This window comes from Phaethon aethereus (genome assembly GCF_964289735.1).
Source record: "Phaethon aethereus genome assembly, chromosome: 17".
NCBI classification, from domain to species: Eukaryota; Metazoa; Chordata; class Aves; order Phaethontiformes; family Phaethontidae; genus Phaethon; species Phaethon aethereus.
The window spans coordinates 12,786,507-12,800,342 of NC_138593.1; the positions used below are offsets into that span (position 1 = coordinate 12,786,507).

At 40.8% G+C, this 13,836-nt stretch overlaps 1 protein-coding gene across 4 annotated transcripts in view; it reads left to right on the forward strand.

Moving 5' to 3' along the window:
* The window catches only part of TAOK3 (TAO kinase 3), a gene marked incomplete at its 5' end in the record, with an annotated part of 51,210 nt that overhangs the window by 8,817 nt on the left and 28,557 nt on the right, over positions 1–13,836 (forward strand). For 3 of the 4 annotated variants that reach the window (XM_082007839.1, XM_082007841.1, XM_082007842.1), the window contains 5 exons: positions 1,661–1,774; positions 2,850–2,941; positions 4,956–5,049; positions 6,524–6,605; positions 12,448–12,615. In XM_082007839.1, the coding sequence (XP_081863965.1) occupies positions 1,661–1,774; positions 2,850–2,941; positions 4,956–5,049; positions 6,524–6,605; positions 12,448–12,615 (550 nt within the window). Of the gene's footprint in view, positions 1–1,660; positions 1,775–2,849; positions 2,942–4,955; positions 5,050–6,523; positions 6,606–12,447; positions 12,637–13,836 lie in introns of all 4 variants that reach the window. The other variant, XM_082007840.1, reaches the window with a different exon arrangement.

Genomic DNA, 13,836 nt, shown 5'->3' on the forward strand with positions numbered 1-13,836 from the left:
AGTGAAGGTAGCAGTGGAGAGGATAGCAAAGAGGACAACCAGTGCCATCTCTTGTACTTTTGAGGTGTGCATTCTTGCACGTAGAAGCCATCTTTAGCACTTGTCCTCTAGCAAAAGTGGCTGATGCACAAACCCAAAACATGAAGACACATCAGGACGTGTTTCTGAGTAGCACATGTGTGCAAAAAAAATCCATGATGCTAGTTTTGAAGTGGTACTGTCCTGGGAATGGGGGAATAGAGGTTCTGACTCCAACTCTGCTGCTGAAATACTGTAAGTAAATTCCTGTCTCTGTGGCTCTCCTTAGCCCAGCTTCGCCTATCCTGTGCGCTGCCCTGTGGAGAATGCCAAATTTAAAGGATCTTTCAGCTTGCCTGTTTCCTGGATCTACAGTGATACTGGATTTGTATCTGATGCAGAAATCATGCTTCAGCTGTTGTACGATAATTCGGTGCATGCTCTTCCTCTGCAGCAAATACGAGATAGCGTTGTTTCCCTCCCCATTTATCTAATTAACTTGGTTTTCACAGAGTCAGAGTGTGAGTGTCTTTGGCAATACACAGTAACTTGTTTGTGTTGGAGGTCTGCTACTGCTGATAAGTGGCGTCGGTGTTTAAGGACTTGTAGTTAAACAACAGATAAGGAAAGCTGATACTTTTCTTGATGCTTTTTTTTTTAATAAAATACCATCTCTTCAAAAATTATCGTGTAAAGAGACATTCCTGACTGTATGGTGTATACAGCCTGGCTGACAAGGGATCCCTTGCATACACTCCATTTATGTTGAGGGTCTGCCTTTGCACAAGCAAATATCTTTGCCCGTGTAAAGACATCTGTGGCATACCGAGTGTGCAATTTTCCCTTTGTTATGGAAGTGCCGTATCAGGGTTTTAAGGAACTTTCACCATATTGTGATTTTCAGCCGGCAATGTGTAAAATGTAAATGTAAAAGCAAGCCTCCTTCTTTTATATCGGATGGCTGGAAGAAAAAAATTACTTTGGGTATAACAGACAAATCCACAGAAATCCTAGGTATTGGAGGTAGATGGTGCTTAGGTGAGTTCATCCCTAACTTTGAATAGGGTCATTGCCAAGTGTCTTAGAAGGTATGCAAGCTGAGTTAACCTTTCTTAGCATTTTGTGGGCAGTTGATTTGAAATTAACCCACTTACTGCTGGAATTTTGAAATTTATGGTGCCAAAGGTGTTGAATGTATCTTGTGCCTTTTGTATTGCAGTAGCTTCATTACCATTAATCTCCTAAACATACGAATTAACTGAGAGTTGTAGGAAGGATAAGATAAGGGAGCCTAGGGCATTTGAAAGATGAAAATAACATGTCTGGTATCATTTAAGTTGTCACAGCTGGGTATTAGGATACAACTCTCCTGGATCTTGGTTTAAGACCTCTGCCTTGCAACCATGGCTCATCTCCTCTTCTCTTCCCTCACCTCCTGCCCTTTCTGGGTGCAGCCAGGTTTCCATTCTCCAAAAAGCCACGTATCTGATTTTTCTAGCTTTCTGTAATAGTAGATTTCTAAATATTCTCAGGTTTTTATGAATGTTTAATTGAGAAAGTTAGTGGACTTCTGTGTGTGTTTGAATTTTTGGAAGTTATGCTACTGTAACCAGGAGTATACCTCTCTTTTGTTCTTTTAAAGGGATATTAAAGCTGGAAATATTCTTCTAACAGAACCCGGTCAAGTGAAGCTAGCTGACTTTGGGTCTGCATCTATAGTCTCCCCTGCCAATTCTTTTGTGGGAACGCCTTACTGGTGAGTAAAACCTGCAATACTTCAGTCCTTTAAGAAGGCTGCTCTCTTCCATTTCCAGTGTTTCACCCGTGTTTCACCGTCTGAAAATATTATCTGGCGTAAAATCTTCATTAACCAAGCAGTTTTCTTAAAATTCCTGTGTCCAGCTCTTCAGGAAATGTGTTCTTTCTCAGTGCCCATGAGTAGAGGTAGGCTGTGCAGCTTTGAAACGGCACCAGTTAATGTTTCGACTGTTGACTTAAAAATTACAAACATTTGCCATAGGTAATGGAACTAAGACAACCACATGGCGAAAGGCAATCCTGTTAATCTGACCATGCAGGCTGGAAGTCACACAGCTACTTAAATTCTGTTCTGAAGAAACTTGCATAAGGGTCACTTGAGTTGCTTGGCATTCCTAACATAGTGGACCAGCATAGCTTTATGCTCCACTTATTTTGTGGCAGACACCCCAGGCATTGATGGGAGGTCACCTATCGCCCAGCCTCTGAACAAGTCCATTTGGCAGGAAGCCTGCTTCATCTTTGAAGAAAAAAAGTTAAGAGACTGAGTTTTTGCAGGCTGGGCCCGCTGCTTCTTTCCCCCCCCACTCATCCCTTTATCCTGGACCACCGTATTTCCCTACTGTTCCAGATTTCCCTGTTCCTTTCATAGCTACACTCACAGGCTGCATATATCTGCTGGAAAATTCTCCTGGTGTGCCAAAGGAAAACCCACCATCTCTGGTGAGAGTGAAAGTGATGCCTTTAGGACTCTCCCAGCCCTTGCTGTCTGCCTGCAGGTACAATGCCTTTGAGATTGGTGTGGGTCTCCCATGTGCCAGCATGTTGCGCTAACAGCAAGATGATCAGGTTGGCCTCTTATTTACTTTCCTTTCTTAAACTGCCTCTTGGAAGAGTTGCTAGTGCAGGCAAGCATTGTTTCATTTCAGCATGGCTTTACTCAGCTCCATGCTGGCTCTTAAGTTCTGGTCCGCTGGGCTGCTGAAGATAATGAAGCCGTCTCATTTTCAGCTATGTGCTGGGAGTCACAATTTGTATCCCCTAACCCGCATGTCTTGCACTGTGGTTGGTAGGATGGCACCAGAGGTGATCCTTGCTATGGACGAGGGACAGTATGATGGAAAGGTGGATGTCTGGTCTCTTGGGATCACGTGTATTGAGTTAGGTGAGTAAATACTTGGCAGCTGAGATGAATAACTAACTGTCTCCAGTATTTATTAGGAAGTCCTGAAAAAATGGAAGATTCTTATTCCTCCTAAGTTGTTGGGTTTTTTTCTTTAAAAAGCCTGACTTGGACAGCACTGACAGTTGAGTTAAACCTTTTACTCACTGGCAAATCAAGAGCAAGCAGCTAATGCTGCTGTGCTTTAATGTTAATCTGGTATGCTCAGTTATTTTATTCCCTTAATAAGTAGAGGGTTCTAGTCTTGTATGAGAAGAAACTAGGGTTTCTAGCCTGTGTTTTTCAAGCTGGGTTTTGAGAAAACTGTTCCAGCTATTATGTCAAGAGAACTGGTGTCCTAAGAATTGTGTCAGAAGGGACCTACATTTAATTTTCAATTCTTCTTACTTCCCCATTCTCTGAAACAAATATCTTCAATCTCAGCTGAAAGTTTGTGGCATGAATCAACGTGGACAGGTTCTTTACATGAGAAGAAAAGGGTTTGCACTGCAAAGGGCAAATGATACACATCCACACAACCTGAAGCAGATGTAGATGTGATAGCAGGTATACAGAGCAGATGTGTGCACTGTAAGTTTGAATATTGACATTGCATGTGCTGAATAGATTATTTCCAAAGATATTTTTGATAGGGATTACATTTAACAGCAGTACATCAAGAATTTATTGTGAGGGCAAGTTCACTGAAAATGTTATTTATAAATGTTTAATCAGCAGAAATACATATGAGATAACAGAGGAGGACATACAGAATGGGAAGAAATGTTGACCCTATATGGGGACAGTAATGGTGTAAATGACCAGTAACTTCCAACGTTGTATTTCATGTGCCAGCGCTAAGGCCTTGCTGACACAGTCTGCATTTTGATATAAAGAATGCAAAAATCAGAAGTTCTAGACTTCTGTTGTCTGCATGGCCACGGACCTTTTTTTGTCCTGTGGAGTTTAGACTAGTCGGTGGTAGAATAGATATTTTGCTACCCTACGTAGGCACTGAGTCTTGATACTAGAATTTCTATGGAGCTTTTCAGTCCAGAACCTCAAAACCATTTTACATAGTTGATGGATCGGCTTTTTTTTATATTACCTTTTTGAGAAGTATTAAATTTATTTTCTTTTTTTATACTTTGAGCTTTGCCTTTGCACGATTCCATGTCTGAACATGGGGTTGGGTAGCAGTGGGAGGAAATCTCTTGTTGAGTACCACTTGGTTTTCTTTGAATGCTGATGCCTTAATTTCTTGTGTAGCCGAAAGTTAGTAGTGCTTAAAGAAAAGAAAATGCGGTGGTTTGCATGCATGCTGCATGTCAAGGACAAGTGATTGCTCTGACCTGATGTGAACTTAAAAATTCTGGCATCATTGGCTGATTGGCATGACTGACCTTAGATGGTGGTGAAAACTAGCCTTTCTCAATTTCTGTGTGAGATTTGCTGTGCTCCTGAAAGGTCAGGGGCTGGTAGGTAGGTGTCCTCTCGGTGCAAGAACTAGGAATAATTTTAGTTAGGGGGAGCTAACGACACATCTGGCAAGTGAATTAGGCAAACTGTCCCACTTGCAGGTGACTGCCGATGGCAAATGAAACAGGCAGCCACTCTTTTCCCTTAATACAGGTGCTACAGCAGGGCACCAAAGATCTGTAGGGACTGATACATAAATTTCCTAGCCCAGACATGCTGTATGTCTAAGCTGTGGTTTCGTCAGCTTCTGCTGATTTTGCCTTAGCAGGTCAGGTGTTGCAGTTAAGGTAAAATTTACTGGAAAATTTTCCTTATTTGCATCCTGTTCTCTTTGGATTTTGTCATCCCCCCTTCAGGTGAATAACAGCTGTCCTTGAGTGGTTGTCCTGGTCTAACCTAGAATATTAAAATAATTAGCTTAAATGTGTTGAGGACAGTAATGAGCTGTTAATTTAGCAGTGATACCCTGCTCATACTTTCATATCTTTCTCCTTTTCTTTCCAGACTGCCTTATCACACCTTTCTCTTCTCTTTCTAGCTGAAAGGAAGCCTCCACTTTTCAACATGAATGCAATGAGTGCCTTATATCACATAGCCCAGAATGATTCCCCTATGTTACAGTCAAATGAATGGTAAGAGAGCTATTACCAGATTTTTTTTATTATTTTTTTCCCTGACAATGCTCTGCGACACTCTCTGCATGGTTTAAGTCTGACAAGAAAAGTGTTTGTTGCAGTGTAGTGATTTGACTGCATTCTCCAATAATGCTCCCGTGTAGGCAGGCTCAATTTTGACCTTCTGTCACTTGGGCTGTGCTACAGTCTAAACGTGTGGAGGTGTTAATTATGGGGCTATAGATGCTGTAGGAGTTAAAATATTCTTGGATGCATTAAGCCAGCCGTAGCTCAGCATCGAAGTTTCCAGCTGCAAAAGATCCCTGACAGAAGAATTCGTAGCATTGTAGTGCAGCTGAAATGTGGAGAAAGGGAGCGGAGACACACACAGAATGTAGAAGTAATTAGATTTTTTTTGGTGAGTGACTTCAAAAGTCATCAGAGCTCTGTGGCCAGTAAATACTCCCCATGCTACAAGCTTGTTCCAGAATCTGAGCTTTGATACAAGAATGCTTTGTTGTTCTGTGGGAGCAAAGGGGTTACCCCGTTTCCTATTTTCTGTACTCAAGACCGGAATGTAGGTACCGAGCGACGCTTGGCAGAGTCTGCAGATGGCTTGAAACAATAGCTCCTGGGGAGGCGTGAAGTTCCCCCCGGTACATTGCTAGGCATTTAAACAGCATGATTATTTCATTGCTAATAATTTTATCAAAACCATTCCACTTCAGTTTCCTTATTTCATCTTTGCTGTTTTGTCCATTTTTCAAGATTCAAAGAACTTGGTCTCGTATTTGCACCCTAATACCCATGTTGTTCTGTGCAGAATTTGCAATGCAGAGTAGAGACAACTTGTGAATACAGTATGAGAATTGCTATTCTTGATTGCAAGCAGTTTGTTTAGAGTCACCTGTTTGCTCTCCGTGGCTTTGAGAACACAGGGAGTAAGCAAGGTGCCTCCTATGCTGCTTTCGAGTTCAGGGGCACCTTCCTTAGGTGCCACTTGGAAGAAGAAAAAACAGATTGGTTTTCTTTTTTCCAGTTCTGATACAAGCTCATGTATAGCCTAAAGTTTTGCTGAACTAAGCATTGCATCAAGATGTTTTACCGAGTCAGTGTTACAAATGGTGGGAAGCTTCTGGAGAATAGAGAGCCAGCTCATCAGCTAACTTAAGTGTATTTCTGGAGTTACCAGTAATTTCATTGTCATCTAGTTTTAAGTAGTTGAACTAAAGTTGGAAAATAGTGACTGGTACACATAGTTCTTGCTTGGTTTTCAGTTTGTGTTTGGGGATAATTGTGTGTCCATGTTTGTTTCAACAGTCTTTAACTGATGGAATCAACTTTGAATTTGGAAAAGTCTTAATTTCTCTGCCCTAGAACTTAAGAACAAGTTAGTCAAGGTTTTTCTTTTGCTTTGCACTAAGAAGTCTGCATATATTCCAGATCCTAAGCTTCTTTTTCATTTAGAACCTTTTGTTTTTTTGATTTACAGGTCAGACTCCTTTAGGGGATTTGTTGATTACTGCTTACAGAAAATACCTCAGGAAAGGCCATCGTCAACAGATCTGTTACGGGTAATTTTTCAAGTCTTTTCCAGAAATTTGGGAAAAATATGTTTGTCTACCAAAATAATTCTAAAAATGGTGAACAAATATTCACCCTTGAAAAAAAAAAAAGTTGATTTTGCTCTCATCTGAATCAATAGAGTATTGGGGTCTTCTAAAAGAGTATTTAGGATGGAGTATTTTAGGCTGTTTAACTTTGTTTCCTGACTTTGCCTATTATGTCAGTCATAATTCTCTTTAACGTGATGCTCAAGAGCCAAACTACTGGAGTGAAGTAGAGGTAGGCTGTGTGGTAAAAAGGTTCCACAGTTGAGTGAGGAGTTATTTGGGGGAGCAGCCCAGCACCTTGCCCCTCTTATTCCCTAGAGCTCTGCGGAGGTTACATTTGTGTTAGAGAGCTTGCAAGCCTGATGGGATAGTGGTGTGAGTAACAGGGTTTTTTAGCTGAAGGAAGGACGGAGGGGGGTAGAAGGATTTAATATTTAGGTTTTTTTTTTGTAATTCCACCCCCCCCCCCCCCCCCAAGACAATGCTGTACATAGTTTAACTGAAAGGGCAAACAGGTCTAGAACTGGGTTAGTTAAATCTGTGCTGCAGAAGTGAATTCCGACCAGTAATTTTCTGTGTAGGTAGGACTTGGGAGCGTGTTTCCTACTGCTTTGATGAAGAAGGCATTTTCACCAGCCTCTCTGCTATACTGTGCTGTCAGTAGGGTGCCCTGAGTTGTGACCATGCTGCGCTATATGATCTCTGAGAGCAGACAGAAATGAGGGAGGAAACTGGAGCAACTGGGCAACCCTATTCACCCCCTAAATGGGGGCAGAGGGAGTGGGGAAACTGTAACTTAGTGCAGCTTGTGTGAAAAGGAAGACCTTTTTGGAGCAGTTATGCATTTTTGTGTAAAGTAATGTAACCGTTAACTTGCTGGTGCTCCTTCTTTTTTTTTTTTTTTTCTTCTCCAGTAAGGAAAAGCGTTATTTTTCTGTTGTGTAACAGGCAATACTTGCTACTAAGCTTATATGCAATGTCAGTAAGATTTAAGGCTTGTAATTTGCTACAGGCTTTCTCTGTGGAAGTGATAGAAAATCTAAAAAGCCATTTTAATTGCTAGTCAAAAATTTAGACTTAACCAGTCTTCATAAGATGCATAGGCAATAGCAAATCTTTTGCAGAGCTGGTAGTACTTTGAGAATTATACTCCACAAGGTCAGAGGATTGAGCTCTTAATAAAGATTTACAGATAGTGGCTGATTATTTAAAGGAACATGGGTATTAGAGATGGAAAGAGACTGGATGACCTACGTTTATCTCCTGGCCAGAGCAGGATCGTTCTGTGTGGAGTGCTCTGAACTGTCCTGTCTTGTCTTTTTTTGACAGATGCAGGTGAAGTTCAGGAAGGTTATCTTGACCTTTTTGCCTCTAGTAATGCTAATGTGAGCATTATTGTCATAATGTGAGATTAATTCTTTATCGCTTCATACCTTTTGAATACGTATCTCTTCATGATCTTCCTGCCTGTTCTCGGTTCAGCTCTTGGTTTTGCTCTGTTCTTGTAAACTGTTCATTTGGGCTTTTCTGATTCCACTTTTTGGTTTGGTTTATTTGTCTAAAGCTCCTGTGGCTGGACGGGCATTTCTGTCATTAATAACACATCATGAAACGTTACTCCAGGTGTGGTTAGGTGGGAGCTGGGAAAGGCTGGCTCTGCCCTGTGGTGTTACAACAGGAGGTTTCGATGCTGTGTTCTTTTGACTGCTGTCTAGTGCAGAAGTCCTGACCAGCTTACTGATTAATGCCAACTGTAGATCCCTCCTCATATTTTTACTTACCAAACATACCTTGCATCTATTTTTTTTTACTGTGTATTTCCAGACACCACATTTAATTTCTTCAGATTCTCTCTTTAGTCATGCAGTGTTGCACTTCTGCCCATGTTTCTGATCTCCATTTTCCAATCATTCAATCATGTTGTTGTCCTAGATGGGTTTTGAGCAATTCCTCTTGATTCGTTAACATCTTGTAACACATTTGCTGCTTTTCTATATTCATGCATCCTATTTAGTTGTTACAAATAGCACTAACAGGATAGACCTGTTAATCAAACCACCAAAACCCAAAGTTGTTCATATCCCTTTAATAGTTTCTATACTGAACCCAGTTAATTAGAACTTGTTTTGGAAAGAACTTTTATAATTTTGGAAAGTGCCTTGTGTGGGTTCATAATTGCCAAGAGCGTGTAGGAGGGGGACCTGTGCTGGGAGTGATGTGTCCAGAGTTTGCCAAAGTTTTGTCAGTGAATCATAAATCAGTTCCAGTTTAAGTCATTTGGTTTAAGTTTACCTGAGAAGTATAGGAACTGCTTATAACTCCAAGGGTTTTGTTTGGAAAATTCAGGAGCAGCCTTCCGTAAGAAGGTAGGGATGTGTGAAATCCTGTCCAGCCTCTTTTCCATCGGGCTTTTATTTTTTTTTTAAGTATTTCATTTCTTTAAAATTGATTAGTGGCCCTGCTATTCCTCTGGTTGCATACATAGCTGCTGGTAAGAATTGCATGGCATGCTGCTGTTCCACACCAGGTAAACAGGACTCAGTTTTTCCTTAAATATTTGATCAGAGGAATTGCTATCTCCATTGAGTGTTTTGCTTAATTTCCACAGTAGGTTAGATTGCTGCTCTGTGTCTACCTGACAGCCTTTTCCTGCTGTTTTTTGTTCTAAGGCTACCATTCAGCCTTTGTTTTATGGCTTCTCATGTTGCTCTTTCAGCACAGTAAAACGCATTTTCATGGATGTGTCTGAGCCTCTTGGTTCTTGAAGGGAGAAATCGAAACCCTGCGCTCTTTACTGAACAGCCAGCTTTGCGCTCGCTTCTGTCCTTGCTTTAAGCCTGGATCATATAGAATATTTAGCTCTCATGTCTTCGCTCTCCAGGTAAAGGCTGATGAACGAGCTTGCTTGTACTCTCTCTTCGGTGCCTGATGCATTTTTTTTTTCCCTGTGATACATTTGTGCTGTGGCACATAAGCAGCGTTTTGTTTTCTGGTTCTGCTTGCAGCACCCTGACAATCCTTTGACCAGCTAATAGGTTTATGCTGTGGGTTTCAGAATGATTCATTCATGTGGATTGGCAGCCTTTCTGCTCTCTAGGAGTAGTGCAAATTCATTGAAGGATATGATTTCATGAGTACCTTAGGTTGGAGTCTGTGCAAACAATTGCAGCTGCGATCTTATGCTTAAAAACATGTATATTCAGACTTTTTATGTGGTTTGTAGGCTTTCAGAACAGTACTCTAGATGTTTCTTCCTGCAGTAGCTCTCCCTAAAGCTTGTTAGATTGTAAGACTGAAGATCTCTTTGTCTTTTGAGGGCTTTTCACTTGAGTGCAGTAAACAAGGATAGAGCAAATTTGTTGTGGCCACATTTTCTTAAAGGGAACCGAATTTTGAATGAGGTGTTTGAGAATTAGTTCAGTTCCCATTCACTATCCCAGATAAAAATAGTCAAATGACTGTAGTGATATTAAAATGCAGTTGAAATAAAAAAAACCCTCACTAATGTTTCTGACTTCAAAGCAAATTATATAATTGCTTTTAATTTTAAAAACTTTTCCCCTTTTTTTGTCAGTTTTCTTGACATACCCAGGAGACTTGTGTTCTGTTTGTCACCCTTTCAGCCAATGTACTACCTGCTTTTAGACTAACTTCTTTCTCCTTTTGAGGTTTTTTTTTTTCTTCTTGCAGTTTGGAGAAAGTGTACAGATTAAGTCCTTTCAGGCATAATTTCTCAGAGTTGCACAGTACCTAGCAGAGTGGTGACTACATCTTTTATATGTAGTTAAAAAAAATTAGATAATATAAGTAAGTAGTCAGAATTGTATTTTCATTGTGCAAGAGCCTTTTGGTTTTCACTTCTGTGCATCTGCCCTACAGTTTCCATGTGGTCGCATTCTAATATTTGAGTAGTGCTTGAATACGAGGCACATCATCTTCCCAGTGAAATGAGTATTTACACTGTTAAAGAATATGCATGACAAGTAGACACTGGACATATAGGATGGATTTAAGTTCAGGATCATTGTTCCAAACGCATTAGTGTTTTCTAAAAATTATCTACAATGAGATAAAAATGGTTACCCTTTTTCTAATCATAGATAAGCTGCAGATTGCTGCTGTTTACAGAGAAATGAATGGTGGTTATATGCATTAAGGAGCAGAAATGATTCATTTTGCTTCTGTGTGAAATGATGTTTAGAACTTTCAGCTGTAATTAAAAAATAAACAGCATCACTACTAGCAAAAAATTGATAGTGAAATGACTAGCTGTCCCCATTAGCAACACTCAAATGCACAACAGTTTGAAATCAATTAAAAACAGGAAATAAGCCTGTGGCATGATACTTTCCATGTTTGTTTATAAATCATTAAAAGAAGATCAGCTCATCATTTCAACTTTTTTGTACATAAGACTTGTGTCTTCAGGAGGTCCGGGTTTCATGTAACGGTTACTCCAGTTACAGTTGGATGTGTTAGTTCTTGAACTTGAGGGATGGCAACACATCTAGCATGGAGATGCTTTTCCCTCTGCCGTGGGACCCTGAGCCCGCAGGAGAGCTGTGAGGCCAAGTGGGCAGACGTGACCCTCCTGAGGATTTGTCTGCAGGTGGGGTACAGCTGTTGAGGCTCTCTAACAAAAAGCCATCATGGCATTTGCAATGCAGGGCAGAGAACACATTTTTTCCCATTTCTCTCTTTCGTTGTTAACGTTGTTAACGTTTCTAGAAATGTGCAGAAGACGTTTGTGCCTTCGGGCTGTCTCCCGTGATACATATTAAGCAACATACCCAACCGTGGTGATCCTATGTAGAATTGCGGCAAGTGTATACTCAGACTCTCTACTTTAGTGAAAGGTTTCATACTCTACTGCCAGTTGCACAGCTCAGGTAAAACGTGTCTGATAAATCAGAGAAAAGCCTTTAATCATGTACTTAAATTCCATTGAAGAATTCATTGTGAAGTCTGCGCTTAAAACCTGTGCTGCTAGTACATCCTTAGCAGGAGTTAGTAAGAAACTGATTTTACTTTTAACTCCGGCTACAAATGCTTTAAGTATAAATAAACCTTGCGGTCTTCTTACTGGTTTTATGTATGAATCGGAACAGATAGATGCAGGATAAACCTTTGCATGTAGCTTAGGCAGGTAATCTTGCATAACCAGGATTGATTCTTCTTTATCCTTTATGCATTTTGTTCATTCGAAGTCGTCTGCCTTTGTAAGGTTTGAAGTGGTACCATCTGGTACATAGTATGCTTCAGGTGAGCGAGCTCAGGAAGGGACAAACAGCTCTGTTGCCTGGAGAGCTTGGAAAACCTGACCCCCGTCCAAACTGTTTCACTTCAGACAGAAAAGTGAGTCCAAGAATCAGGGGCAAAGAGAGCTTGTGGAGGCTCAGCTTCTGCACTGATCTGCCTGCGCGCCCGCGTACGCACGCACATCGGTTTCAAGTAGCAAAGTGGGGTTTGCCTTACTTCTTTCCTCTGCATTTGACCGAGTGCTGTGCGTAAGCGGATCTTCTGACTCCTGAACAAAACGTTTTGCAGCTTACGCGTCAAAACTCACAGGGCGCAGCATGATTCGTTTGGTTATTCGACGCAGTGACGAGCAGGGTCAGTGTAATCAGTGCTGAGTGTGTTTGGAGTCTTTCATGGTGGGTATTACCAATTATTGAATATGAACAGACTAATTACTGAATATGAACCGTCATTTCAGGTGTCTCTTAAAGTCGCTCTGTCCCTGTTTTTATATCAAACACTAGTCTCATGTCTGAAACAATGTGTTTTATTTCCTTTAATTTAGCATGATTTTGTTCACCGAGACCGACCACCAAGGGTACTAATAGACCTCATACAAAGGACAAAAGATGCAGTACGTGAATTGGATAACCTTCAGTACCGGAAAATGAAGAAGATCCTTTTCCAAGAGACACGGAATGGCCCACTGACCGAGTCTCAAGAAGAGGAGGAGGTAATTCTATTTTGTTACCCCATTTGCGCTGTTATAAATAATTTTAGGGCAAGTGAGATGTTCCTGCCCTTAAGGGAGCAGAACAAGCACAGCCTAGGTGTGGATGCAATCAGTGTTGTTGGAATATCATCTGGATCAGCAGAGGGACAGGATAGAATAAATGTCACCCGTACTCAGTGTTAGATGTGTGTTTATTGGCAGCTTTAAAATTTTTTACAGATGCTGACCTTTCTTCTAAAAGCTTTAGGGAAGAAACTCGCTTGGAGGGAGATTCTCTGTGAGAAGTGGTTCACGGTCCATGTGAAGGAGGGTCTGTTGACAGTCCAAACTTTATAGTCTCAGAAGCACAATCAAGACCACTTGATTAATATTAATATTTTTTCAATTACCATAACTTTCCTGTAAAGTGGCCTATCATGAGCTGAAAAGCAAACCACCAAATTAGTATGACTTATTTTTTTAAATTCTTTAATATTCAAGAAAAAATAGTAAAGATATAAAATTCAGCTTCAGTTTAAATCTTACAATAAACAACCCACTTAATCAGTGTATGATAATTGATGCTAACTGTGGCTTAGAGAAGGAAACCAGTCATTTTTCAATTGATGAGTTTAGATGTAAATTAATGTCATTTGGTACAGGCACATTGGATAAATCATGACTGGTTCTCAATGAAAAAAATGGACAGACAAATTGATATTTGTATTCCTTTTTGCTACAGTATAGCCAGATAACATGCAGTGAGACTCCCAAGCTCAGCTTATATTCAGGACTTGGTGTTGAGGCTTGTGTGTGTCAAATGTTGCTTTAAAGCTAAACTAGAGCACTGGTTTAAGAAATTGGCCAGCTTGGGTGTCAGAAGGAAGGGACTGGCACTTAGCACTGTCCTTCATGTAGAAGGAGATGCACAAAAGGAGCAAGACCAGCAACCACTGTGATTAAAACTACAAAGTGCTTCTGTTCTAACCCTCCAGCTAGCCAACTTCTAAACCTTGAGCTTAGTTGGGGAGTGAGGGGATTGTCAGACTTTTGCACTGAAACCTCCAAGCTATGTCTACCTGTGTGTGAAAAGCTGTTAGGAGAGCGACAGGGTAGGAAAACACAAGAGGGTGGGTTTCCCACTTGACTGTTCAGCAGATCCAAGCTCAACAGCTAAGTAGGATACGTGTGGTAGTAGTTGATTCCATGGTGTAATTTGTTGTGCCTGTCCCCACCTCTCAA